The sequence below is a fragment of the Ursus arctos genome, unplaced genomic scaffold (assembly GCF_023065955.2).
Source record: "Ursus arctos isolate Adak ecotype North America unplaced genomic scaffold, UrsArc2.0 scaffold_7, whole genome shotgun sequence".
Lineage (NCBI taxonomy): Eukaryota > Metazoa > Chordata > Mammalia > Carnivora > Ursidae > Ursus > Ursus arctos.
The window spans coordinates 31,134,529-31,161,113 of record NW_026623089.1 but is presented as its reverse complement, the minus strand read 5'-3'; the positions used below and the strand labels follow the sequence as shown (position 1 = coordinate 31,161,113).

The 26,585-nt window shown below is 37.1% G+C and overlaps 1 protein-coding gene across 3 annotated transcripts; it reads right to left on the bottom strand.

The window, feature by feature from the left end:
• Positions 1-1,686: 1,686 nt before the first annotated feature.
• Positions 1,687-25,857, bottom strand: TCTN3 (tectonic family member 3). Of its 3 annotated transcripts, none has more exons than XM_026493740.4 (14): positions 25,495-25,857; positions 25,222-25,345; positions 24,782-24,900; positions 23,684-23,811; positions 23,340-23,448; positions 23,069-23,184; positions 22,542-22,577; positions 21,763-21,843; positions 20,561-20,686; positions 19,437-19,544; positions 18,893-18,987; positions 18,477-18,630; positions 15,259-15,396; positions 1,687-2,580 (listed from the first exon to the last, which is right to left on the bottom strand). In XM_026493740.4, the coding sequence occupies exons 1-14, from the start codon at positions 25,748-25,750 to the stop codon at positions 2,344-2,346; spliced, it is 1,827 nt and encodes a 608-aa protein (XP_026349525.1). In that variant the 5' UTR covers positions 25,751-25,857; the 3' UTR covers positions 1,687-2,343. The 3 variants fall into 3 exon arrangements, with proteins under 3 accessions (XP_026349525.1, XP_026349526.1, XP_048074638.2); XM_026493741.4 differs by having other exon boundaries at positions 21,763-21,837; positions 25,495-25,839; XM_048218681.2 differs by lacking the exons at positions 1,687-2,580; positions 15,259-15,396 and adding an exon at positions 15,593-15,744 and having other exon boundaries at positions 25,495-25,839.
• Between the last annotated feature and the right edge of the window lie 728 nt (positions 25,858-26,585).

Genomic DNA, 26,585 nt, shown 5'->3' with positions numbered 1-26,585 from the left:
TAGAAGAACAGGTATGCTGATTTCTGGTGTCAGATCTCTAAGTACTACAGTTTACAAGGGCATGGGAGAGCATGAAATGCCACTGCACACCCCCTAGGATGGCTAAAATAAGAAAGACAATAACAGGTGTTGGCAAAGATGTGGAGAAACTGGAATACTCACACACTGCTGGTGGGATTTCCTCTTTGGAAAGTACTTCGGCAGTTTTTCAACAACTTAAACACAGAGTTATCACATTACCCAGAAATTTACTCCTAGATATATACTCAAAATAAATAAAATCTTAAGTCCACACAAAAAATTGTACATGAATGTTCAAAGCAGCATTAATCACAACTTCCAAAAGGTAGGAACAACCCAAATGTCCATCAACTGATGAATAAATAAAATGTGGTTATTCACACACTGGAATATTATTCATCCATGCTACAACAGGAACCTTGAAAATATTATGCTAAGTGAAAGAAGCCAGGCACAAAAGGTCACATATTGTATGATTTCATTTATACGAAGACGTCCAGAACAGGCAAATCTATATATAGAGAGAGAAAAAAAATTAGTGACTGCTAGGAACCCAGGGAAAAGGGGAGATGGGAAGTGAAAGCTGATCAGGATGGGCTTTCTTTTTAGCATGATGAAAACATTCTGGAATTAGTGGTGGTGGTTATGTAACTCTGAATATACTAAAAACCACTGAATTGTATACTTTGAAAGGGTGGCTTTTATGGTATGTGAGTTATATTTAAATTTTTTTGGTAGAGGCATGGAATGGTTTCATAGCACCTGGGCATGGGAATAAGCAGATGAATAAAGATATAGGGGGACCAGTTTCTGAGGACTTGTAGGCTGTTGGGAGTAGATTAGATGTCTCCTACCTCATGATATAGGGTGAATTGTCACATAACTTTATTCCCCTTTAAGAAGCCCAGTCTGGAGACCCTAAATACTCTATTAGCTTTGTGGTCTGTTTTGGAACAGGCTTCTTCGGAGGCAGGGTTGCTGAATTACCATAAATATCTACATAACAGACTCTAGTGGGAACCATGCCATCAGCTTCTCAGGTCCCAACTCCGGCTGTGCAGAATCTCCCTTGTACAGAAGCACTTTCCCCTGGTTTGGTAATAACTGCTATGAGAACCTTGCCACTTTCCTCCAGGGAGGCAGGTTACTTTCAGGGTACTTTCGAGTGGGGCAAAATGATAAACCCATCAGAGATGGCTTTTGTAATCAGCATTTTCTGCTCATGAAGTAGGATTTATTATAACTAAGTAAATGCCTTATTAAAAGGCAATTCTAGATTCAGATCATTAATATGTTGCAGAAAAAAAACAGACTATCTCCCAGTTTCTCTCTGCCTTTCAAGTCCCCATACAATGAGCTTCCATGTAACTACCCCTGGTAGTGCCTATTTTGCCCATTCAGTGTTTCTACTACAGTCACTTTAGGTTCCCAACCTTCTGGCTCCTAGTATCACCTTCACCCTTCCACGCTCCCTCCTAATCTTACTTATCCTGCTATGTTTAGCTCCAATCCCAGGAAAAGAACCCAAGTACTTTGATTTGAATGCTATTGTGCTATGTATGGAAGTTTTTTTTCCCCCTCTTTTTAAACCTAATGCACATAGATAATCATGAGGTGATCACATGTCAGCTTCTGTGCGCTGCTAGAATTAGTACAACAAAGCTCTCAATCAGTTTTTATTTCTCCTCACCACAATAGAAGGAAGGAAAAATACAGAAATGAGTGGTAGGATCATTTGCTAGTAAAAAAGGGGGACTGGGATTCCACATTCATTCTGGAAACTGACTAGAAAGAACTGCTCTCCTCACTCATGCCCAAGCAGAGTGTGGCCCAAGGGAGTAGGGAGGGGCAAGATGAAATCTATAGCCAGCAGTTTTCTGTTTCCAAAGGTCAGCTCCTCTCAAGTCCAGAGGGCATCTATTCCCAAGTTCATCTGGGGGACAGCAGGAGCACGTTCCTTTTTATGCTGGGCCTAAGTGTGCCTGTGAGCAGATGGATAAGATCTTGCACAACTTCAGACAGGCGTAACACAACCTAAAGAGCTGGAGGAAGGGCTCTTTGTGTTCTTCCTAGCTTGAGAAGTAGAGAACCTAACGTGTACTTGGTGGTCTACAGAGTCCTAAGCAGAGAGCCATGACAAAGAAGGTATTTTTATTGTTTTTCAAAAATCCCTTCTTTCACATACAACATTACTTCAGTTAGGTCTTGTGTTATCTTAAATACTCTCCTCTGGTCACAAGCAGGTATGGACCTATGTAGCCAAGATAAGTAGGCTGTCTCAGAACTTCCCATAGGGAAAATTAAAATCTGATTCTTCTTGTTTCACTTGGTTTCTAGCTTGAGAACTCCAAGTACTATCAGACACAGGATAAGGATGGGAGAGGCTGGGCCTTTTTGAGAGTCTACTCCTCTGCTGAATACCACTTTGAAGGGAAAAAAGAAGTCGAATGGCAGTTTCCAGTCTATTCTAGGTTGGCCCCTTGGAGGTTCTGGCTTCTGGGTAATGTCCACAAAGGTCACAACAGTTGTCAAAGTTACTTCTGTTACTTGTTGGTAATCCTGCAGGAAGAAAGTCCATGACAGGTCAGTGCTTGGTACCCATTCACATAACTCTCTAACTTGACTCTTACTCTTACTTTTCCTGAAAAAAGACCAAAACCAAATTGCTCTAAGCAGGATATGCCTTTTTCTCAATTGGTCCTATGTAGTTCTCATTCTGTGATACATTGGAAATGAATTTCTCAGCAGCAGTCCACGACACTAGAATTGTGAACACTTACAACTACCTAAAGACTGAAAAATGGACTCTAGCTTCCCCCAACTGGGGAGTTGGCCAGTATCAGAGAGGGCAGATGGGAAAACTGCTGCTGTTAACATGCTTAGCAGCTTTACCTTATCAAGTCCCAGAAGGCTCCAGGCTCTGAAGCAGTACACATGTGCAAGTAGTAGTGGCAATTCTATTCCATCTTCAATTGCAGAAAATGTGAAACTTCACAGAAAAGCAAAGAACTCCATCATGTAGATAAAAAGCCCATCAGATTCACAGAATCTTGGGGTTAGAAAAGATACTTTCAACCACCCACCAAATCAAATGAAACAGATGCTTGGGGAAGAAGGGACCTCATCAAGCTGACTCAAGTATCTGATCTAATAATATGCATAGCTTTTGGTAGATACAGTTGTAGCCTGATGACTGAAACAAGTTTATGTAAAATGAATTCCTTTTGTTCCGACTCTGTGCTTACCAATCAGACTTCTGATTATAATTTGGCAGTAAATAACTATCTTGTTGAACCAGAAATGAGTATTTCTCCACTCACCTTTGTTTACCCTGATGCTACATTTTATATGCTGTGGTCTTTGGCAATAATAAATACCAGGCTCTGGGAACACAACTTTGCCTGGAATAACCTTTCTAGGTACCTAAAAAAATGGGTATGGGGCCAGTGCTATGATAATACTGCATGTCATATTAACTCTCTGGAATCTTTTTTTAAAACAGTGATGTTCCTGAGGGACTTGGCACAGAAGTAATGTAACTTCTGAGGCACTGAAAGAACCACATGCATTCCAGGACAGCCAGCTTAGGCTAAAGCTGAAAAGGAAACCTTGACTCCAACCAGGCATGGAAGACTGGCTGAGACTAAGCAGACAAAGAACATGGGGGGGACAGGATATAATATGGTGGCAGGCATAGGTATGGACAGAAAGTGGTTACTGAATGATAACCCCTTCAGTATGATCAGGCAACTACCCCCCTTCCCCACCTCAACAAGAGATTGGACAATTTAAATAAGAGGAATTCTGGATTTAGGGACATTGGGCATAAAGAAGGGCAGAGTGATGTATGGAACTAAAAATAGGAAAATTATTCTATATAAAGAAATCCCTTCCCTCATTTAGCTCCAAATGCTGACAGATGGTCTTATATCCACACCTGTCAGTCAGGAATCAGGAGGGTCTTTTCTGGAGAAAATGACCAGTTTCAGCAACAAGACAAAAAGATTCTGACATTTGGCATTTCCATAACCCCAAAAGCAACTGCACCTAACTGCCCTACTGTGAAGGTCACCAGTCAGCAAGTCTCATTCATGAGCACAGAGCTTTCAATTAGCCTAACAGCTTACTCTTATGTTGGACAGACAGCTAGGGACTGCCAGATATATGGGGGAAGCTTCTCAATTTAAAGAGAAAAACTGTACCAAGTGAGCAGAATAAATAAGCCCAGAAGTAACAGACAAGGAAAGATAAAGATGAAAAGTTAAGATCTTTATTTTTTATTTTATTTTTTAAAACTTATATTTATTTAAGTAATCTCTATGCCCAAGGTGGGGCTTGAACTTATGACCCTGAGATCTAGAGTCATGAGCTCTTCTGACTGAGCCAGTCAGGTGCTCCAGATCTTTAAATATATATAAAAAAGGATATTATGAAATGAAATAGAAAATAAGAGCTCTTAGATTTTAAAAATGGATAGTCAGAAAAAAAATCAATAAAAAGGTTAAAAAAGAAAGGTGAGGAACTCTTCTAGAAAGAACAAAGGTAAAGAGATAGACAATATGAGAGAAAAGAAAAAAAAAATAGAGAACCAATCAGTGGCCCTGTAACAGATTAACAAGAGTTACAAAAAGAACAGAGAAAATTGTGTGTATATATGATTATTAAACAAATAATAACAGAAAATTCTCAGAGTTTTCAGAGCAAAAGATCCCCAAAATTGTTTGGTATAATGAGAAAAGGAAAGAAGAATAAACCTACCCAAGGCATAATACTGTAGCAGCTTCAGATTACTAGGAGCAAAAGATCTTAAAATAGCATCTGGACAGTAATGAAAACTAGAAGACAGTGGAAGAATGCTTTCAAATGGTGAGTGAAAATCATTTCCAATCTAGAATTCAATCTAGAATGTCTGGTCAAATGATCAATCATAATTGATATGATAATGACAATGATGATGGTTGAATAAAGCTATCCTTAGACATGTGAACTAAAGTAAAAATGTACTTTACATGTCCCTTCTTTTGAAAGAGGTTATTAGATTTTGAGCTCCATCAAAACAGGAGAGTCAACCAAGAAGGAAAAAGTAGTGTCTAGTAAACAGTGAATCTAACATGAGAAGCAAGAGGAATTCCTAGGATGACAGGAAAGTTCCAGAACAACTGGTGGGCAATATGTAGTTTATACTACACCAGCTAATGGAGAAAATACATAGGAAAAAGTAGAACTGATAATATCACATATGGCAAGTTCAACTGTTTAGAAAACTGAATTGAGAGAAATTTTAGAGATGTTGGAGAGTGTGAGAAATCTTAGCCTTTAGCTCAAAGAAAACTAAAGAAATGAAATATGAGGTAATTATTAATTTCAGAAATAAAAAAATTCACATTTAATGACCTGGCTCAGCATATTTATATAATCATAATAATGAAACACTGAATATTGATTTAATAAAATATTTTGATGTAACTACATTGGGAGAGTGGTAGGAGGAGAAAAACAGAGCTAAACTCATCTAAAATAGGAAGTCAATAAATAACCTATAAATTCATGATTCAAGAGATAACTGTTCAATATTGCTTAGAATGAAGGCAATAGGAGATATAGCATTTTATTTTTTGTTAAGAGATCCTCTTTTCCGGTATTTTTTTACTTTAAAAAACATACGTATGTATTATTTTGATAAATTATACAATTATTAATTTGATAAATTATACCATTATCTAGCATTAGTCACATCTGCAGGGGAACTCTGAAATATAAGGTAGGTTTCACAGTCCCAATAAGTTGTTTTGTCCCAACCCAAAGCAAGGGGGCTGGGCTTTTCTATTCCCACATCCTTCAGGCATTGGTTAAGGGCCATTTGGGAAGAGGTATATTTCCAGGCACTTTAGAGGCCAAGTGGGTTCTAGCAGGGTGAAGGCAGTCTTCCACAACAGACATAACAAAACAGTAAGGGGACGAAAACTTCAGGCACACCCAACAAATTAAAAAAAAGGAGGTGAAAAACAGAAAGGTAACTGCAGAAAGCGAAATTACAGTTGGCAGTCAACAGGGTATCTATCATGTGTAAGATATAAAATAAATGAATGAAATGCCCAAACTAAAAACTTATCTATTATCCTTGACTCATTCTCTCTCAACTTCCATATCCTAGCAGTCAAGTCCTATCTGTGACACCCCTAAATCTCCTGAACTCTGTCTACTTCCTGCAGCCCTCACAGCCCCCACTTGGGCCCAGGCTATCAGTATCTCCTGATGATTTCTGTAACAGTGTCCTAAATTTTACTTCAATATTGCCCTACACCTTCCATAAAGACAGGGATGACGTCTATCCTGTTTACCATGCATCGTATCTACAGCACCCACGATAGTACTTGGCACAAAATAGGCACTCAATAAAGATTTTTTTTTTTGGACAAATGAGTAGAGGTATTTTTGGAGATAGGGCACTAATACAAAGTGGCAAGAGATAATAAAACACAAGGAAGAAAGTATGCCACAGCTATTTTTTTAAAAATATTTTACTTATTTGAGAGAGAGAAAGAGCAGAGGGGAGGGGCAGAGGGAGAAGCAGACTCCCCGTTGAGCGGGGAGCCCAATGTGGGACTTGTTCCCGGGAGCCTAGGATCATGACCTGAGCCTAAGGCAGATGCTTAACCCACTGGGCCACCCAGGCACCCTGCCATAGCTATTTAATAGTCAGCAATTACAGCTCACTTTGACCCCTTATTCTCCCCATAACATTGTAATTAGGATCCCTAAAGATTGTGCTTCCTTCCTTCCTTCATATATTTATTTATAAATTAGTATTTCGAATGAAATGCTTTTTCTTCATATATTAAGAATATTGCCTCCATAACTGTGTAGAGGTTTGAAACAAATACAGTCTAGCAGACAGTCCATAATTAAAAGGAACTTGAATGCGCTTGCCAGGTCACTGGATAATACTGAATGTTACTGACCCATTGTAGAATTTGTACTTTAGTACCACATGAAGAACAAGGTTTTTAAGTTCAGTGTGCTTAAGTTCAGTTAAGTTTAAGTTCATCCCTGTCTTTAAGACTCAAGTTTTTCTATTTGCATTTTAAAAGTTATGTATAAGCAAAATTAAAGAATTCACTCTTCAGTGAATGTGTAGCAAGAACGCTAGAGAAAAAAAAAAAAAAAACCCAACCCTCAAAGTCTGGCATCTCATTTCTTGTATCAAGACAAACAAAAGACACACAGCCAAGTCAGCACATTTCTTTTACTGTGGATCCAGTTCTGTGATGTATGGTTGATTTAATTTATTTCTACCTTAAACTATAATATTTTATGATGTTTACTTCCGAAATTACTACCAATAATTCTGTTTTAACACTTCATGAGGTTTGTTTCAATCCAGCTTACATGCATCAAAATCCTTTGTCCCCAAATATGATTTATTTTGTAACAACATGAAAAGTCTGGATTAGGTTTTGTTTGACTTTGGTTATAAGAAATACACCTACTATATTACTATATTACATCTTTATAATCACAAATTTTAAAACATTATATAATTCTCTACGTCAAATCGTTACAAATGAAAAGAAAAAAACTATCATTATTAGAGGAAGATCCATGGATACCATCTCTTAGATTTATGTTTCTGTAGCTGCACATTTCATGAACTAGAACTATGAACTAAAACAATTCATCTTTGCTCAAGTATATAACTCATAACTGAGCACTGAGAGCTCTATTCTACATATAAGAACTTTGTTAGATACAGGTATTGCAAATATTTCCCCCAATCAGTGGCCTTCATTTTCATTTTCCCTCTGTATTTTTAACTTTTTATTGAGGTATAATTCATATACATTAACATGTATACATCTTTAGTGCTCAGTTCAATGAGTTTTGACAATTGCATATACTATATAGACAACACCCAAAACAAGATCTGGAATATATCATCATTTCAGAGGGTCCTTTGTGCTTCTTTCCATTCTATTCCCTCTCTCCCAGAAGCAACCACTTTCTTATCACTAAAGATTAATTTTTGCCTGTTCTTAAACTTTGTACAAATGGAATCTTAAAGTATTGTTTGTGTGTGTGTGTGTGTTTAGATTCTTTCATTCAAGAAAAATGTTTTTGAGATTCATCGATACTGTTTTGTGTATCAGTAATTCAGTGTTATATTGTGAGAATTCCATTATGTGAATATACCACAATTTACCCATTCTCCTGATGATGGATGTTTGGGTTGTTTCCAGTTTTGTGCTATTATGAATAAGGCTGCTATGAACACTCTTTATAGGTCTTGTTTTGGATATATGTTTCAATTTCCTTTGGGTAAATACTCAGGAGTAAAATTGCTGGGTCACAGGGAAGATGAATATTGTAAAAGACTAAATGGTTATACCATTTTTCTTCCCCATTAGCAATGTATGAAAATTGAGATTTCATGTTATCAGTCTTTTTATTTTATTCTAGTAAATATTCTATTGAATTTCCTAGTGAGTGGTATCTCATGGCTTTGATTTGCATATCCCTGATGACTAAAGACCCTGAGCACCTTTTCACATTTATTGGCCATTTGTTTATCTCCTTTTGTATAGTTATCTGCTCAAATCTTTCCATTTTCAGTTTGTTTGTTTATTTTTGGGTCCTTGCATTATTTATTTGTAGGCATTCTTTTTATATTTTGGATATTAATATTTTGTCACATAATGCATTGAAAAGTATTTTCTCACAAACTATATACTGCAGTTTCATTTTCATAGAGGTGTCTTGATTAGCAGGTATTTTAAATTTCAATAAAGACCAATTTATCATATTTTTAGTTTTTTTTGTTTATCTAAGAAATATTTACCTACTTCAAATTTGCAGATATTCTCCTATGTTTCTTTTAAAAGCCTTGTGACTCTGGGTTTCATATATAGGTTTATGATGCAAACATAAGTACTTTCTGTGTATGGAGTCAATTCATTTTCTTCCCCAATATTTACCCAGTAGTTCCAGTTTTATCCAGTTGTTTTAGCACCAACTGTTTTTTAAAAAGTCCTTTTTCTCCTTGAATTGATTTGTGGATCTATCTTTGGACTCTATTTTGTCTCATTGGTCTATTTGTCTACCCTTATACCAGTACCACACTGTCTGAGATTTAGAGTATATCCTGAAATCAACAGAGTAAGTCCTCTAATTTTGTTCTTCTTTTTCAAAATTATTTTGGTTAGTCTAAGTCCTTTGCATTTTCATGTAAATCTTAGAATCAGGCTGTCAATTTCCACAAAAATGCCTGCTAGGATTTTCTGGGGTTTGCATTCATTCTATAGATCCATTTGGGAACAGATATCTTAATGTTGAGTCTTCTCCATGAACATGGTATATCGCTTCATTTCTTTAGGTCTCCTGGAATTTCTCTCCGTAATGTTTTATAGTGAACAGGCCTTTTGCTCTTTTGCTAAATTGGTTCCTAACTATTTTATGTTTTTTCATGCTATTGTAAATGAAACTGAATAAATTCATCTTTAAAGTAACATCTAGTTATTTCTAGTGACCTTAAGAAAGTTTATTACAAAAGCAGTAAATTATAATGTAAAAAGTTAAGACTATTGGTAAGTAAAACTGAGAAATAAAAACAACATATTTCCACCTGTAAGAATACCATTATTAACATTTATATCTTGACCTATATACACAGACATCAATGTGAACTCACTGTGCAGGCTATTTACTAACCTACTTAAAACAAAAAAGAACCTCTACTTTTCCTGTTAATAATATTTCTTTCTAAAATATAGTCCATATTCAAGTTTTCCAACTATCCCAAAATGTGATTTATGTTTGTCCAAATCAGAATCCTATGCAAAAAAATGAACTGCATCTGATTGTTTTATTCATGAGACTCTTTAACAAAATCAGGTATGATGATTTCTATTATGATGATTAGAACTTATTTAACTATAAAACATATTGTAAAGGCCCATGTAAAAGTAATTTTTCCTCATGTAAGTACATAATCTTTAGGAAGTTAGCTGATACCTGATACTGACACTACGACTTTAGAAGAACTAATGATTTAAATAAAGTGAAATTAAGGAGAACGATAATTTCTGGAAAAAAAAAAACCCTTTATGTACAGTGGTCTGCTAGATAATGTACACATTATTTCTCCATATTTTCTTAGGGCCAAACATATATTTGAGGGAGAAGACAATGAAAAATTATAAATTCCCTCAGTATTTTAAAGATGTCAATGAAATTATCAAGATTTTCAAATGAGTCAAAGAGAACAAATATGTTAAAGAATAAACGTGGTTAAACATCATGTATCAGGGAGATATCTCAAGCAGTTATACATTTTAACATATAGAACAATGAGCATAACTTTCACAATTCTTAAAAAAAAAAAAAAAAAAGGTAAAAGAAAACAACCCAGTGAACCAAGTAAAGTTCTTCTATAAAGGCTATTAAGAACTACAGAAGGGAGGGGCACCTGGGTGGCTCAGTCATTAAGCGTCTGCCTTCCGCTCAGGGCGTGATCCCAGAATCCTGGGATCCAGCCCCGCATTGGGCTCCTCTGCTGAGAGCCTGCTTCTTCCTCTCCCATTCCCCCTGCTTGTGTTCCCTCTCTCACTGGCTGTCTCTCTCTCCATCAAATAAATAAATAAAATCTTAAAAAAAAAAAAAAAAACTACAGAAGGGAGTCAAGTACTTCTATAGTCTTATCATTCATTAAGAGATAGAAGCAAATAGTGGTTGATTGATCCTTGAAAAAGGAAGACTTTAGGGACAAACTTTACAGACTGTCACAGTGATCCAAAGATAGTGATATTCTCTGAGACATCAACAGGTAAGAAGAGAAATAGAACTCCTTCTTACCAATCCAGCCACTTCCTAGCCCTTTCCCTTATAGCAATTATTTCTAAAATCAGGAAGTTTCACTCTTGTTTAGTGTTCTTTATCTTTCCTAGTATAGTTCTTAGCCTAGCTTTAAGAAATCAATAAATATCTTGAAACTATATAAAGAATGTTGTGTGTCTGTGCATTTTCCTAGTAGGTGAATAGCTTCTACAAATTCTCAGTGGGGTCCATAAGATTAAAAACCACCGTGACAGGGGCGCCTGGGTGGCACAGCGGTTAAGCGTCTGCCTTCAGCTCAGGGCGTGATCCTGGCATTATGGGATCGAGCCCCACATCAGGCTCCTCTGCTATGAGCCTGCTTCTTCCTCTCCCACTCTCCCTGCTTGTGTTCCCTCTCTCGCTGGCTGTCTCTATCTCTGTCAAATAAATAAATAAAATATTTAAAAAAAAAAAAAACCACCGTGACAGACTGGGAGTTAGACTGGCAATTATTCTAGCATATGCTATGATTGATATATAAAACACTGCCAACTTTCAATTATAATAAATAAAAGGAATTATTAAATAATATAATTAGCTTTAAAATGTAGTCAGAGATGTATTTTTTAAAAGTGTTTTTCAAATTGCAAATTGTGACCCATTAGTGTCTAGCATTAAACAAAGAACAGAATAGACAATATCACACAGTACATTGCAAAAAATATTGTTTCCTAAAACTTTTGTTTCAGTTTTACATGTGTGTGCTATAATGTGGGTTGTGTTGTAAAATATATTTCTTACCATGGGTGATAGCCAACAAAGATTGAAAAATACTGCTCTAATGCCTGCTTATTTCTTTGGTTTTTTGCTTTAAACCTTCTTGATATGTTACTTCTATGGAAATTTAGGAACCAAAAGAGTTATGATGATAAAAATAATAATGATGATATGATGAGCAATATTTACTGAGTATTCACTATGTGCCAAGAAATGTGCTGTTTTACTTTTATGATCTCATTTAATCTGCACAATCCAATGAAGTATTATTATTAATCTCCATTTTATAGATGAGAAAACTTAGATTTAGAGAAATAAAATAACTTGATTTAGACCTATGTCTGACTGACTCAACACCCATGTTCCCTAAACTGCAAAAAATAGGCCTCCTAGATAATCTAAAAAGCTTGATAATCCATTTAAAGATAAAGATGAATTGAGTATTATAATTCTATAAAGATTCAGAGCCTTGATCCTGTGCTGCTACATTGTTCTTGTCACTCACTTATTGTTTTGGTTTTGAGTGATCCAGAATATTCTGCAAAAGTAGTTGTTTCTTTCTAGACATAATTTTCTTTTTAAAATTAAAAAAAGTTTCTATTCAGATAGCAGACATATTGTTTTTGTTTTTTTTTTAAGATTTTATTTATTTATTTGACAGAGAGAGAGACAGCCAGAGAGAGAGGGAACACAAGCAGGGGGAGTGGAAGAGGAAGAAGCAGGCTCCCAGTGGAAGAGCCTGATGTGGGGCTCGATCCCATAACGCCAGGATCACGCCCTGAGCCGAAGGCAGACGCTTAACGACTGAGCCACCCAGGCGCCCCAGACATATTGTATTTTATTAATTCCCAAACTTAAAGATCCCTTTAAAGGCTCAATTAGTACAAAATTATAAGCAGCAAAGTACCATGTAGGTAAATCCTATTTACTTCATGGATTTGTTGTAAGGATGCAATATTTATTAAAAAAAAATTTATAAAAGACACTACCAGTAACTATCACAAAGTAAATGACAATAAATGTTTAGCTATTATTATCATACAAAAAGACAGGGAAGTCTACACAGTGTTTTGCTTGAATTCTTCCTTGCTTTGTAGTTTGTCTTTGGGGACTTTCCAAAAATTTTGCTACTTCACTTTTTATAGTGAGAAGAATTTAAAGTGTTTCTAAAGCAACATCTGTACAATGAAGTCATTCATACAGTTCAGTTCAAAATTTAACTGACCATCTAGCAGCTTCATTCCAAGGGTCATAAACACAAATGCTTACCACTCTAAGCAGATAACCTGAATGAGAGTGTGGGATGGCTAAGGGTGGGCAGGCGTATGTTGTGTGAAAGGGGCACTCTATTTAAAAGTAGAAACCACCATTCAGTGACAAGAGATTTTATGCCACGCCAGAGTGCAGGATCACTACTGCTAGATTTTCAAGAGAAATCTGAATGTCAGCATGAAATTTTCTGATTTTTAAATGTGGCACAAATTTAAACAAAACAAAACAAAACACTGGGCAAAACAAAACAATTGTACAGGCTAACTCTAGCCCACAGCCTACAGTTTGCCACCCAGCTTTACTTTTATGCCATCACTCAGATACACGAAGTTGACTGTCATAGCTCACGTGACACTGCTATCAATTATGTGGCCAGTAGGTAGGCAGAAAATCACAGAACACATATCTTCTGAAAGTTTAACTCTTCTTTTTACATTAGCAGCTTTGGGAACATGTACACTAGCTTTCTCTGAATAGTCTTTTGCTATTCTAAGAAAAAAATTTCACAGGAAGTCCTGAGAGACAAGCCTGTGTGGATAAGGGTTTAAAGTTAAGGACAAATAATCAAAATATAAACACATAAAGATAAAGTGAGTATGTTTATAGGACTTCAGGAGAAAACTTCCACTCATGACTGAAGAAGTAAAAACATCTTTCAATACAGATGATATTAATGTCTCTTTATTATAGAAAGAAATATTTGTATTTGCTTAGTTTTTTCTGATATGACACTATTGTTTCACAGCTCCTTTTGTTTATAGGGGCATGGCAACTTTCATAAGGGCAAGTTTCTCTAGTCAGCCCTTATTTATTTATTTTTTTTAAGATTTTATTTATTTGACAGAGAGAGACAGCCAGTGAGCAAGGGAACACAAGCAGGGGGAGTGGAAAAGGAAAAAGCAGGCTCCTAGCAGAGGAGCCCAATGCAGGGCTCGATCCCAGGATTCTGGGATCACACCCTGAGCCGAAGGCAGACGCTTAACGACTGAGCCACCCAGGCACCCCTCTAGTCAGCCCTTAAAGTGAAAATTTTTGTATAGTCAAAATTACCTTTGTACATCCTTTAAATCATCATAAGTAAGGGTACATGATTTTGTATATTTCATACCACTTCTCAGTAAGTTCAACACAGTTAATATTTGCTCCATGATTGGAATAGATACTGCCTTCAGTGATGCATGAATGAAGCACAGCTGAAATACTCAACTGTCAGTCACTTAGGCTAGTTAGATGTGAATGACTGTAAAGTGTGATATTGTAGAGGGGGAAAACTAACCCAAGAAGCTAACCTCTACTAAGTACTAGAATAAAATAATGACTAAAATATATACATAAGAGAGAGGCACTGGGTCACTTTCATGCCTAAGAAAACCAGAGATTCAGAAAAAAAAGAATAGTCCTGTGCATATCTTCCCAAACTACATAAGTACTTGCAAATAAAGATATAGTTTAGAAAAACAAAATAATATATTCAGTGTGGGATCTGTAACAGATTAAAAGAGTCTTGTAGAAATAGTGCTATTTTATTCAGTAAACCAATACAGAGGAAAAATGGAGTGCTCTCACTAACAGTCTCTGGGAACCTGAGTTTTTAACCCCATTTGTAGGCAAAGAGAGCTAAGGTACTCAACCTTGTAAGAAAAAGCTAAAGATATTTTATTTCTGACCTATATGTAGTCTCTAGTTTTATTTCTTTTCTGGGATATAAATGCAATGACATATAGGTAATAATTTCAATTAGTTTTAATTTTCATTAGAAGTTAATTAACTGGCATGCAATTTATATGTGAATCAGTTCACTGGGACTTAATCATTTCTGTTTTTGCAATTCTAAAGCTAAGGATTAGATACTAAAATCAAGGCAGATGTGTTAAAGACCTCTTTGATAAACAACAGGTATATGTTAACTACATAGTAAAATTATTTATTTTAATGGAGTGCAATCAATTAAGAATTGATGACTACAAACTAGCCCCAGCAGTAACTTTAAGCAATCAACAGGCTCAGAGATAAGTGTGTGACTGTCACGCTGAATGCAGAGTTATGGAAAATGTCTTCTGTAAGTTAAATCAGCTGGTATAGTAACACTGATACGATAATTGAAAAGAAGTTAACCTATACTATAGTCTGGGTTCAGGAAATTAAAAGAGAAAACAAACCGGGGAAAAGGATATAGGTTGTATTTATCATGACAACATGCAAATTTCAATAACCAGGCAAGGAGGACTGACTTAAAAGCTGTGTCGGCTCACTCAAACCAAATGTTGGCTGGTAGCATAAATTGGCTCTCACTGCCAAAAAGTGATCTGCTTATCATATAGCTGATAAGACAATCTAGGCATTCCAAGGCTTAGTGGTCCTTTATGAGCCATGACTTACCTTTATGGACTGGCACTGGTATAGGAACCGGGCTCCTGACACGTGTGCTTGTGGGTTGGACTGGAGGCCTACATATGCCCATAATACCTGGATCTCCAGGGAAACTGGTATGACACAGCAGGAAATACAATACATAGCCTGTAAAAGGGTAAAGAAACATCTGCTTGAATTGCTGATGGTTGCCTATAGTCAGTTACCATGCATTAAGTAGCCACTGTTTCTTAAACATTATATATAACAGAGAAGCTAATATGACTTAGAGAAAGAACACAAAAGTTCTCAATAGATCATACTATTGTCTTGGATCTTAAAAAGTTAAAATTCTAAAATGGAAATGACTAATACAGAGATTAATAAAATGTGAGCTCACGTATAATGCTTATAAGAAGTGCTCCAAGACTGGTGCATAGTCACTGTTGTAGAATGCCAGAAACAGCCACTTCTGGTTGAGGATGGCTTCATGGGACTGGGATGAGTAATATGTGACTGGAAGGAATGGTGATGGTAAAGGAAATTCAGGTGGAGAGATGGCATATAAAAAGGTGTGCAACTAGAATAGCACATGATACCATGGAGGGACATTCACTGATTAATCTGAATAATAGCTACTGAGTCTCTTCTATGTGCCAGGTGTGATGGAGGCACTGGCCTTGAGCAGACCACTTGAGTAAAGCAAAGGATTTGGACACAGAAGCAGTGAAAGGTTAAGGAAGACATTTCAGCGTTAGATTACGAAGTCCAACCAAGCAGTCTGACTCCAGAAGGATTAATTCCAAAAGGTAAGAAGGACTGATGGAAGTGAATTACTATAACAGCAAATACAAATTATCCTCAAATATGCCTTGTGCTTTTCCCGCTTCATATCTTTTATAGTAAGGCTCAGACACTAGCAATAACATATATAAACTAGGAATGGGGGAGACAGACCCTATTTAAGTTTACTTTATTCAGGAACTATCAAACTGTTTTCCAAAGCGGCCACACCATCTGCAGTCCCATGAACAACGTCTGAGGGTTCCAGTTTTTCCACATTCTTGACAACACTTGTTGGTGTCTACCTTTTTAAGTATAGCCATCCTAGTGGGTGTGAAGTGGTATCTCATTGTGGTCTTGCATTTTCTTAATGGCTAACAGTGTTCAGCTTTTCATGTGTTTGTTCCAAATATTTTAAAACATCTTTCTTTTTATTTATTCTACATTAGGAATACTTTTCTATGTTGACAAATGTTTTTTGAAACTGTGATTTAAAAATATAAATAGGTTTAAGAGAAAAAAAAGAATAAAGAGTAGTTCCAGTATAATCTCAACCTTGTCACTAACCATCCTATTCCTATTCTCAGTCACAATCACCCCAAACCACAATTTCTCTGTAGAGCTATACTGGAAGTTTAAGAGAATTCAATTTGACATCAGTTGCCCAAAGGCTGGATCAAGTACATGTGTTTACTTATCCCCCCCAGGTCTTCTTAAAAGGAAAAAAGTATATAAGGAATAAAGTTGTAATAGTGCTGAGGAAGGGAATAATGGCACTTCCAAAATCATGGCTAAGGAGAAAGGCCTTTCAAAGTCTGAACCAAAACTCAAAGGTTAAAAAAAATAAATTGATGTCTTTCACAATATAAAAATCAGTATCTATATGGCAAAAAAAACCCCAAACAAACCAGAAACAAAGTCAAAAGACAAATGACAAACTGGGAAAAAAAACCCTGCAAATTATACCACAGAAAAAGGTCCATTTCTCAAATCTGCAAAAATTTCCTGTAAGTCATAAGACCAGTAATTCAATAAAAATGGGCAAGGAATATAAATAGACAATAGTGAATAAAATACAAATTGTTCAACCATATATCAAAATACTCAACCTTACAGTGAGAGAAAAATAAAACTATACTGGATACTGGGATACTATTTTTCACTTATGAAAAAAGACCAAAAAGTTTCATAACATAGTGTTGATGAAGGGGGGGAAGCAGGCTCACAGATGAATGATGGGACTGGAAATTGCACATCTGGGGAAAAAACTGAAATTAAAATTTTAAATGTATATACCTTTGATCTAGCAATTCTACTTCTAGAAATTATCATGTAGGTTTATGCTCTCATGTACAAAATGGTGCCTGAACCAGGTTATAAAATGCTGCGCTGTGTATAATAGCAGAAGACTGAAAACAACCTGAATGTCCACCAAAAACTCTGGCTAAATAAATTCTGGTTCATCCAAGTAATGGAATACTATACAGCTATATTATCCGAGAATGAGGAAGCATACTATGTACTGATAAAAAACAAACTCTAAGATCAAGTGAAAAAAGCAAGGTGCACGGCAATGTTTACAATATTATATCATTTGGATAAAAAAAGTACAAGAGTAATTACTTGTGTGAGAATGCAGGATCTGTGGAAGGAAAGAAACTAGTAATTTTGGTTGCCTGTGTGGAAAGGAAGAGCTGTCTGAGAAATTTTTATTTTGTACTTTTTCAATTTTTAGCCAAGTGTATGCATTACTTATACAGAAAAAAAACAATTTAAAATTAGAAAAGAAAATTAAAGGTATGGCTGACTACAGTGAGGAGACAGGGGGTAGGCAAAAGAGGAAGAAGACAGACTAGCACAGCAGATTTACGTTTTTCACCTGGGCTGGAGTCAAGAGATATACCTGTTGGCACTGATCTAGGAAAAGTAAAAACAGAAACAGCTAAATGCGGTTCCTTCCAGGGCAGGGTGTGTTGCAGTTTTTACTCTGTATTTAATACCATTATACATGGTTTGAATTTTTAACCTGTTAATGTATTTTTATTAAATGTAAACATGTAAACTATTGTAACAGAAAAACCCAATTTCAACCTGAAAGAATCTGTGTTAACCAAACATTCAAGAATGTAAGAGAATATTTGAAATATATGAAATAAATAGATTTATTTTTCCCTTACTATGAGTAGGTTGATTTTGAACCACAGAACGATCTCTACCTTCAAATATTTTTCTACCTTCAAATTTTTTTCCAAGTAAGGATAATAAGTTAGATATAAACCTAACTTGAAATAATGACTTTAAATTCGTGTGATTTCTTGTATTCTTCCTTTTATGACAACTACATTATCTTCCTTCTATGAGAGTCCCATCATCTATAGAAACAGGGATGGTTTTAATTTGATATTCGTAATTTACACACAAACAGGAAAGTGAGTTTTTGTGAGAACGTGTATTTCTCTCCTTACTGAAACACTGCAGTTCCTGCTGAGAATCCTCGTCCACTCGCTCTTCTGGGCTGGGTCAGCATTACCAAAGATGGCAACATATTCTGGGCTGGTCTTTCCATGAAGAGTCTCATAAATCTCCTGCCGTAAGTGGCTGCAGTCCACCTTTTCCAGCCTGAAAGGAAACACCACGGAGGTGGGAGTCCAATGCTAACATATTAATCCAAATATTAAAAATGATATTATAAAATAAATTAGAGGAAATAATCCTTATTATTAGATATAAAAGACTGTCAGAAAACTTTTAGCAGTATTAACATCATTTAGATTATAAGACTACTCCTAACTAGCATCGTCATTCAAAATATAAAAGTTGTCACATCGACATATTCCCTACAGAGACAAAATTGTGGGAAATGATGTGGAAGCAAAGTTACCTGAGCTTGCATCCAGATACTGCATTCATTCCAAATTGTACTTCATGTCTCTTAACAGAGCAAATTCCATCACCTTGGCTCTGCAAGAGGGTCATCTGAGGCAGAAACCAATGGTCAAGGAGAATATAACAATAAAAAGAAGGCAGACTGGAAAATTTATGCTCTTAATTTTTCCTTAACACTATATTTTACCAATGTCATGACATTGTTCAAGTCACAAATTTGTTTTTTTTTTCCTCTAGCAATTAAAAAACACACAGAGACAATAACTATTTCCCCCAAAATAGCTAACCACATAGCAGTATAAAAATATTTCATTAAAACAAACAGAAATGAGTCATGATCCTTACCTTCAGCCAGTTTAACACATTTTAAAGCTTTTGGTAGCAACAACTTTGAGAACATAACGTATTAATGGTTCAGTAAAGAAAGTCCTGAATACCTAAAAAATCAGGGGACCTCAGAATTGGAAATCCCAAAAGATCAGCAGCCTCAGCTTTTCTCCTGAGGCTGCAACAGGCTACCCAGCTCCAAAAAAGGATACAGAATCACTTATATCACCAGTTAGGGCCAAAAGTGGCTTCCCAAAAACATAGCCAGGATTCCCACTTCTAGGACCAGTAAGAGAAGCAGCTGTGCTCTGTTGAAAAGCCTGCAGAAAGAGTAGAGGGAAAGTCACTCTCAGAGAAAAGCATGCTCTCACACTTTTCATGGCCTGGCTTCATACCCTCCTTTATGGCAATGCAGTAAGTTAGCTGCACTGAACGACCTGGCTCCCTTCCACAATGGAGCATTTTGCAGAAGTCTCTTGCAAAACTTCCGTGTTTTACTTTTTATTCACTCAAATAGGTCCTGAGTGATCTGAAAATTGAAATTCCCTACATGATACTTCTACCAAGGATTACAACCAAGGATCGACCAACCCTGTTTCTCAAAAATTACTATCAATTGAGGGCTATGTTTAGCCTGGCTGAAATGAGAGGAATTTAAACATAATTTAGAAATCTCTCTTAAATAACTACAGATGTTCCAGAGATAAACTGAGAGACATGAGACTTGTTTGATCACTTGAGGGCAGAGTTGAGAAGAAATCAGATTCTGCTAGGTTCGAAAAGAAGAAAGAAGTAGAAGAAAGCCAAAAGATGGTGATCAAGACTGTAAAGTTAGATTAAGTGGGAAATGAGTAAGATGCTGAATGTTGTCACATTATATTTTGACACGTTCATAAACATATACAAGCAAAAATTCGTTACAAGTATTTAAAACTCAAATAATGCAGAAATATAAAGACTAAAAGTGAAAAACAAAAAACTGCTGAATGCCCAGAAACATGAAAAAAGCTAGTTAAAGAATTTCTGTGGGAGGTAGGCTGAGAGTTTGGATTTGAGACTAAAATCCTGCTTCATTGGGGGGCCAGATAATCTGAGAAAATGTTACTGAATAAACATTGTTGAATCTCTATTATTTATAGTTAAATTATGAAATACTAAATGTTGAGGCTTCAATTGACAGATTAAACTAGGCCTTCATGTTCTTTTTTTTTTAGGCTGGGTGTGGAACCCTAGGCCTTCATAGTCTTAATCTATTTTGCATGCATCACAGAAGCACAGGAACTATTTTTGATCCAGTATTTCTTCCCCTCTCAATCCCCTTTGGAAGGGCCCTAACCGTGAAGCGAATGAGGAAGTGTTGCTGTAAGGAAGTGCCTGGCTCGACAGTCAGGTTGGTTTGTCCAAAACTGACAGAGACTTTCTGGATTCCAAAAGTCCCATTGGTCTCTATCTCATAGATGACCTGAAATACAAAAGTAGAATCAATTAATATAAATTATTTAATGGGCCAATTATTCAGAAGATTTTCTGTCTTTTAGAGTTTTATTATAACTGAATGAGGGTACAGCATAGTGACTAGAGTTAATAAGAGTTTATTATATATTTGAAAGTTGTTAAGAGAGTAGATCTTAAAAGTTCTCATTGCAAGAAAAAATGTTTAACTGTGTGGTGATGAATATCAACTAAACTTACTGTGGTAATCATTTCACTATATACATGTGTGTATACATATATGTGTATCTAAAATTATCACGTTGTACACCTAAGACTAATTATATTATTATATAATTATATATAATAATATATCAATTATAGTCAATTATATCTCAATAAAAAAATAACTGAATGAGAGAGACTAAACAAGTAATCTTAAAAATGCCAAACACAAATACCATGAAAAGACAGACTTCATTTTATATCTACACATGCAAAAAGAGCTCTTTGAAAGGGTTCATGGGAGAAGTTTATGGTAAGGATTGAAAGGGGAAAAAAATGAGTTTTGATTGTGTGCAGAGGAGGGGAGTAGAGAGGGAGCATGGAATGGACACCCGGTTTACTTGGCTCTCCCAATGTCTGAGGATGAATGAAGACAATAGCTAGAGATGGAAATCATAAGCAATTGAAGGTAACCTTAGATTTCTGACCAGTCTTTACAATGATGCTTAAGAGAATTCTTCCTTCTGTAGGGTGATCAAAAGAGAGAATGGAGGAAAAGAAGTTGACTCTTTTATTTCAGACTTTCAGGTGATACTAATTTTGTCAACAGAAGAAAATGTGGTAAGAACTATAATAAACTGCAAATGGGTAAAGAAAGAAGAGTCAGAAGCAATCATAATCTTTTGTATATGAAATACCAGAGGATGGTAGCAATGGAAACTGAAATATGGTAGGGAGGAAGGTGATGGGCTCAATTTGATATGTTAAGTTCCATGCACAAAAATTCACGTGGGGTTGGTCTGGTACTTAATGGAAGACGAGGCACCTCTGGTAATGTTGATCAACAAACATCAGTCCAGAATCCGAGGTCAGCATCCTCACCTGGGAAACCACATTCTGACAAGTGTTTCCAGACAAGAGAGGAGAACCAGCTTGTGAGACAAGGGTCACAGGAACCTGGAACTTGCAAGGGAAAGCAAATCAACTGAAATCAAAAGCAGTATTTTCTCTTCTAGCAACATATTAGGCTGAAATAAGTACTTTTCATTTTTGACCACCTTCCACTCTACTTCCATTGCCAGCCTACAACTTAAGATCACAAATAATTTTAAATCAGCACTTCTCAAAACATATTTCTCAGAACATTAATTCCACTAGATATAAAATAAAGGTTCTGTGATCAAATAAATTTTACAAATTTCTGTGTTCTTATTTTTTTAAGTTTTTATTTCCTTTAAGTAATCTCTACACCCAGTGTGGGGCTTGAACTCAGAACCCCAAGATCAAGAGCTGCAAGCTCTACTGAACCAGCTAGGTGCCCCCAAATAAATTTTAGAAATATTATATTCGATATTCCCCTCTTAGAGTACCAAGTCCCTTAGCACATTAAAGACTCCAAGAAGTCCACTCTAAATATAGTATTTAACTTTACTTAACCCAATGTTTCCCAAATTTGTCTAACACCTTATGAACTCCTATTTCATGTGATGCTTATTAATCATATAGAACATACATGGGAAAACAATGTTTTAGATTCACACTTAAGAGTTTGATACATCACACATAGATCTCCTTTCACAATTACAGTCTAGACTGAAATTGCCTCAGATACAAAGGGAACAAATAGTCTCCTTCCTTTTCCCTGATAAATAGTGTCATACCTTCATATTCTGCAGATCAGTCACACCTTTTGGAACCTAGAATAAGAGAATAGCAAGAACCGTGAGTGTGCATACATCTCAGAGAAAATCTCCAGGAGCTTGTAGTTTCACGTGTGGGGAGGAAAAAAATCAACATATTAGAATGATTCTTCTCTTCTACCTGACTGTTCTTTATACTAACATCCTATGAGTAAAGCTATGGGGAGGTTGGGCTATGACACTTCTACCCTGAGCAGAGCTCTACTGAAGGACAAAAGCAAGAGGTTTTGGTCAAATAGTGAAATGTCATCCCCTGCCACCCTCCCAAGCCAATGCCATTATCCAGGAGGGTAGAATCTCTTATCCTGGATGTATATCCCCCAGCTTTTTCATCTTTCTTCAGAGGGTAGGGCTTCTGGGCCCTCTGTTTTTTACGTAGTTCTTAGGCATTCTGACTTTCAATTCATTGCTTTATCCACAACCCAAGAGCAGGAAGCATGCTGACTTTATATCCACAACAGTGACAGTGGGGAGGGAAGCAATACCACCTTCAAGACTGTGAAGTTATAGTAAGAGGCAGCATTGAGGGCTGGATCCAAAGTGCAACTACTTGTCAGGTTCTTGAAGAAACGAGCACAGGTTGTACTTTTACTCTCCAGGAAACCTTAGAACACAAAGAATTAAGGGAGTGATCAAAGAGAAAGCTTATTTTATTTTTATGAAAAACAATTTTTTTTTTAGGTTTTTGTTTTTAAACTATTTCTAAGAAAGCCTATTTTAAATGGAACAAAAAGATTGGCATTTCTGTTTTGGACTCACCTGCAGGATTGCTCTCGGCACAGAGCCCTCCAGCTCCAATTCCCGCAGGCTGCCTCAGCAGGCTGATTACAGACCACTTGGGGAAGTAAGTCAAAATGGGGTCCCCAGCCTGAACAAAGTAGAGTAGAAATTTATTCACAGTGAGACTGGACTGAACTCCACCAGAAAAGAAAAAGTAAAAACAAAAATTAACTCAAGGGCTTGTGAATGTGGATAATACTGTCTTCTAAAAGAGCTAACAATGGTTGACCCAGTTGTAGGGGAGTACCTCAAAGATACCTGGTCAGCTGTCAGCCATGAAGGCAAACCACACCAAACAATCCCATCCCTATCCCCAGGCTCACCCTGTAATGAGGTGGTGGTGACTGGGTTTGGAATGTTGAAGTGAATGATCCGCCTCCAAACTCTGTAGCCAGAGCCTCGAAGTGGGTTGCATTGACCTTTTGGAGCTTCTGGAAATAGTTTAATTTTGCTAAAATGTTTTTTAAAAGAAAAGGGGTTTAGATAAAAGAAAAATATTTATTTAAAAATACCTGGCATGCCAAATAACTGCTTTTAAAAAGTATTCTTATTGAAGCATAATACATACACAGCAAAGTCTGTAAATGTACTCATCTTGAGTGTAAACTCAAAAGAATTTTTTACACATTGCTATACTTTTATCCCTACTACTCAGATTAAGTTATAGAACATTTTTCCAGAAAACTCCCAATCAATAATACTCCACTTTCAAAGATAACAATTATGATTTTTATCACCTTCTACTGTATGTGTATTCTGTTAAAAGAATTACTGTTTTATCATTAAGATCTAAGGTAAGCAGACGGCCAATGAATGCCAGGCAGTTCCAAGTCCCTGATGCCAGGAATGTGAGTGATTAGCAATCTGTGATGAAAACAGGAGGTTCAATAATGTTCACATTTGCCCCATACCAGACGAGCCTCTAGTACAACAAAATGGTACTGTTTCAGTCGGAACATGGCAAAGTCGGAGATAACATTCAATTTGTCCTCTCCTTCATGTTTCTTCTAAACTTCAACTGACCAGTCCTAATAATAATGTTTCCATCTTTCAAGTATATGAATTTGTTATGTTTCCCTCCTTTCACTTCATAATTTCTACATTTAAAATTTCAGACACTTCAAAGAGGTATATTCTGTAATGATTCTATAATTTATATTAAAACAACACAGAAATCTATTCAAGTTCCTGCAGTCATCTCGTTATGGCTAACAGGGATGATTGAAATTAAAGTTCTGTATGGGTTTTCAATAGGGTATATTAGTTCACTAATAAGAGAGAAGGGGCAGGTGGAGAAGTAGAAGAGGGCAGATGGTAGAAATTAAACAGACAAAAGAAAAGTTTAAAAACAAAAGTCCAGACACAAAGCCAATTTTCAACAAATGTTAGGTAACAAGAATAGCCAAAACATTTCTACTCACAGTTGTTCACATGGACACAAAACTGCCTAATTCCATTTGAATCCATGAAAACTCCGGAAGGAAATGGGGAATTACTCCTGAAGATAAGAGAGTCGTCCACACACATCCAACTTGAAGACCTGAGAAGAAACAGGATGAAGAACAGACACATTTAGAAGCAGAGGGCTAGGTCCAAAAAGGTGCTGCATGGATGTCAGTCAATGCCTAAGAGAGGCCTCCTTGGGCAGGCATAAGACAACACAAAGGTCCTATTCTATTGGACTACCCTGCTCTGGAGAATTTGAGGAGGAACTTCACTCCTGGGAAAAACCAAGGTAATTCCACTTATAGAAATGGAAGTAGGAGCGGAAGGCAGGAAAGAGAATTCTTCCTACTTCCAAATATGACCTATTCTAGGGTCCCAATTTCCTTTAGGATTCATCCAGCACACGGCAACTTACCTCACGCTGCCTGGAAGGCAGAAGGAGAAAACCGTCCTCGGATGGAGAAGATAGCAGTCCTTGTCGCAGCAGCAATTTACGTCGCAGGTACCAGGAGTCAAGTCACAGACACAGATCGGTAAGACTGAAGATAAAGCAGAGCGAACGGGATGAATATTCCCAAACTTCCAAGCGCGAATTCCCCTCTTCCGATACTCCACTTTGTCGCAATTCACTTTGTTTACAGAATTTTAGATCTAAGTCAATGGCTTCCATCCCATCTCCTCTCCTCACCTGGGAAGAGGTCTATGGTCCCATTCCCAGGTGCAGAGTGAGTCACGACCGTAGGGCCCACCGTAGAGATCCCAGGCACAGGCCAGGGAGTTTCAGACCCCTCCAAGGAGGACTGAAGGGTCCCGCCCGACGACCCTGGCCCTACGTCCGAAGGGGTGGGCACAGCCCCTGACGGGGAGGAAGAGGACTGAGGCCAGACGCCCTCGGGGACCATCAGGAAGAACACCTGCAGTAGTGCGAGCTGCAAGGTGCACATGGGGCGAGATGCACATGGGGAAGTCAAGACCCCCGCGAGCTCGAAGTGGGTTTACACCGTCGCCCGGCGCGTCGCGGGTGGAAGGTAGGAGGCGCATCTAGTCTGACGTCATCCACATGGATCTGCTCATTGGCTCAAGACAATGGCCGAGAGCTTTTCAGCCAATAGAAAGCGGCGTTGTTACAGCTCTTTCTTTTAGTGTGCGCCCTCCTCCTTAGGCCAGGCCGCGCACCGCCTCCGTCGCTTGGTAACGGCCAAACTCAGAGAGGAGCCCTTGCCTCTCCTCTCCGCTAGGTGACAGTAGAAGGTTAGCGGAACCGCAGGTGCAGCGGAGTCCGCGCCGGCGTCGCGGCCCACAGGACCGAGCTCTTCCTCCACAGAAGGAAACCCCAGAGGCTGGAACGAGAATTGCATATCTTTTCCACCCGGATTCTAAAGGTGAGAAACACTAAGGAAGGATAATGATCTCGGGGAGGAAAATACACAGGTCTCATACACCTAAAAAAAAAAAAACCCCAAAAAACTTCCCTCTAAATATTGTATTTTTTGGAAACAAAGATTAGGCTTCTTAAATTTTAACGATGAGAATTATTTAAAAAAATGTAAACCTCAATAAATGCTGCAATCATTAACTGTGGACTGCATAGTTGTTTTTAGAGAAAATAGAGAAGGGTGAGAGGTGGGGTAGGAAAAGAATGTGAGAAGCTAGGGAGAGAAAGAGTAAGGAAAGGAGAGGCAGATTTTCTAGGAGCTGAAGGGAAAATAAGATGCAGGAATGGAAATAGCCAAGGGATAGAGAAGAAAACCTACCTTTTTGCCATTATAATCGCCCCTT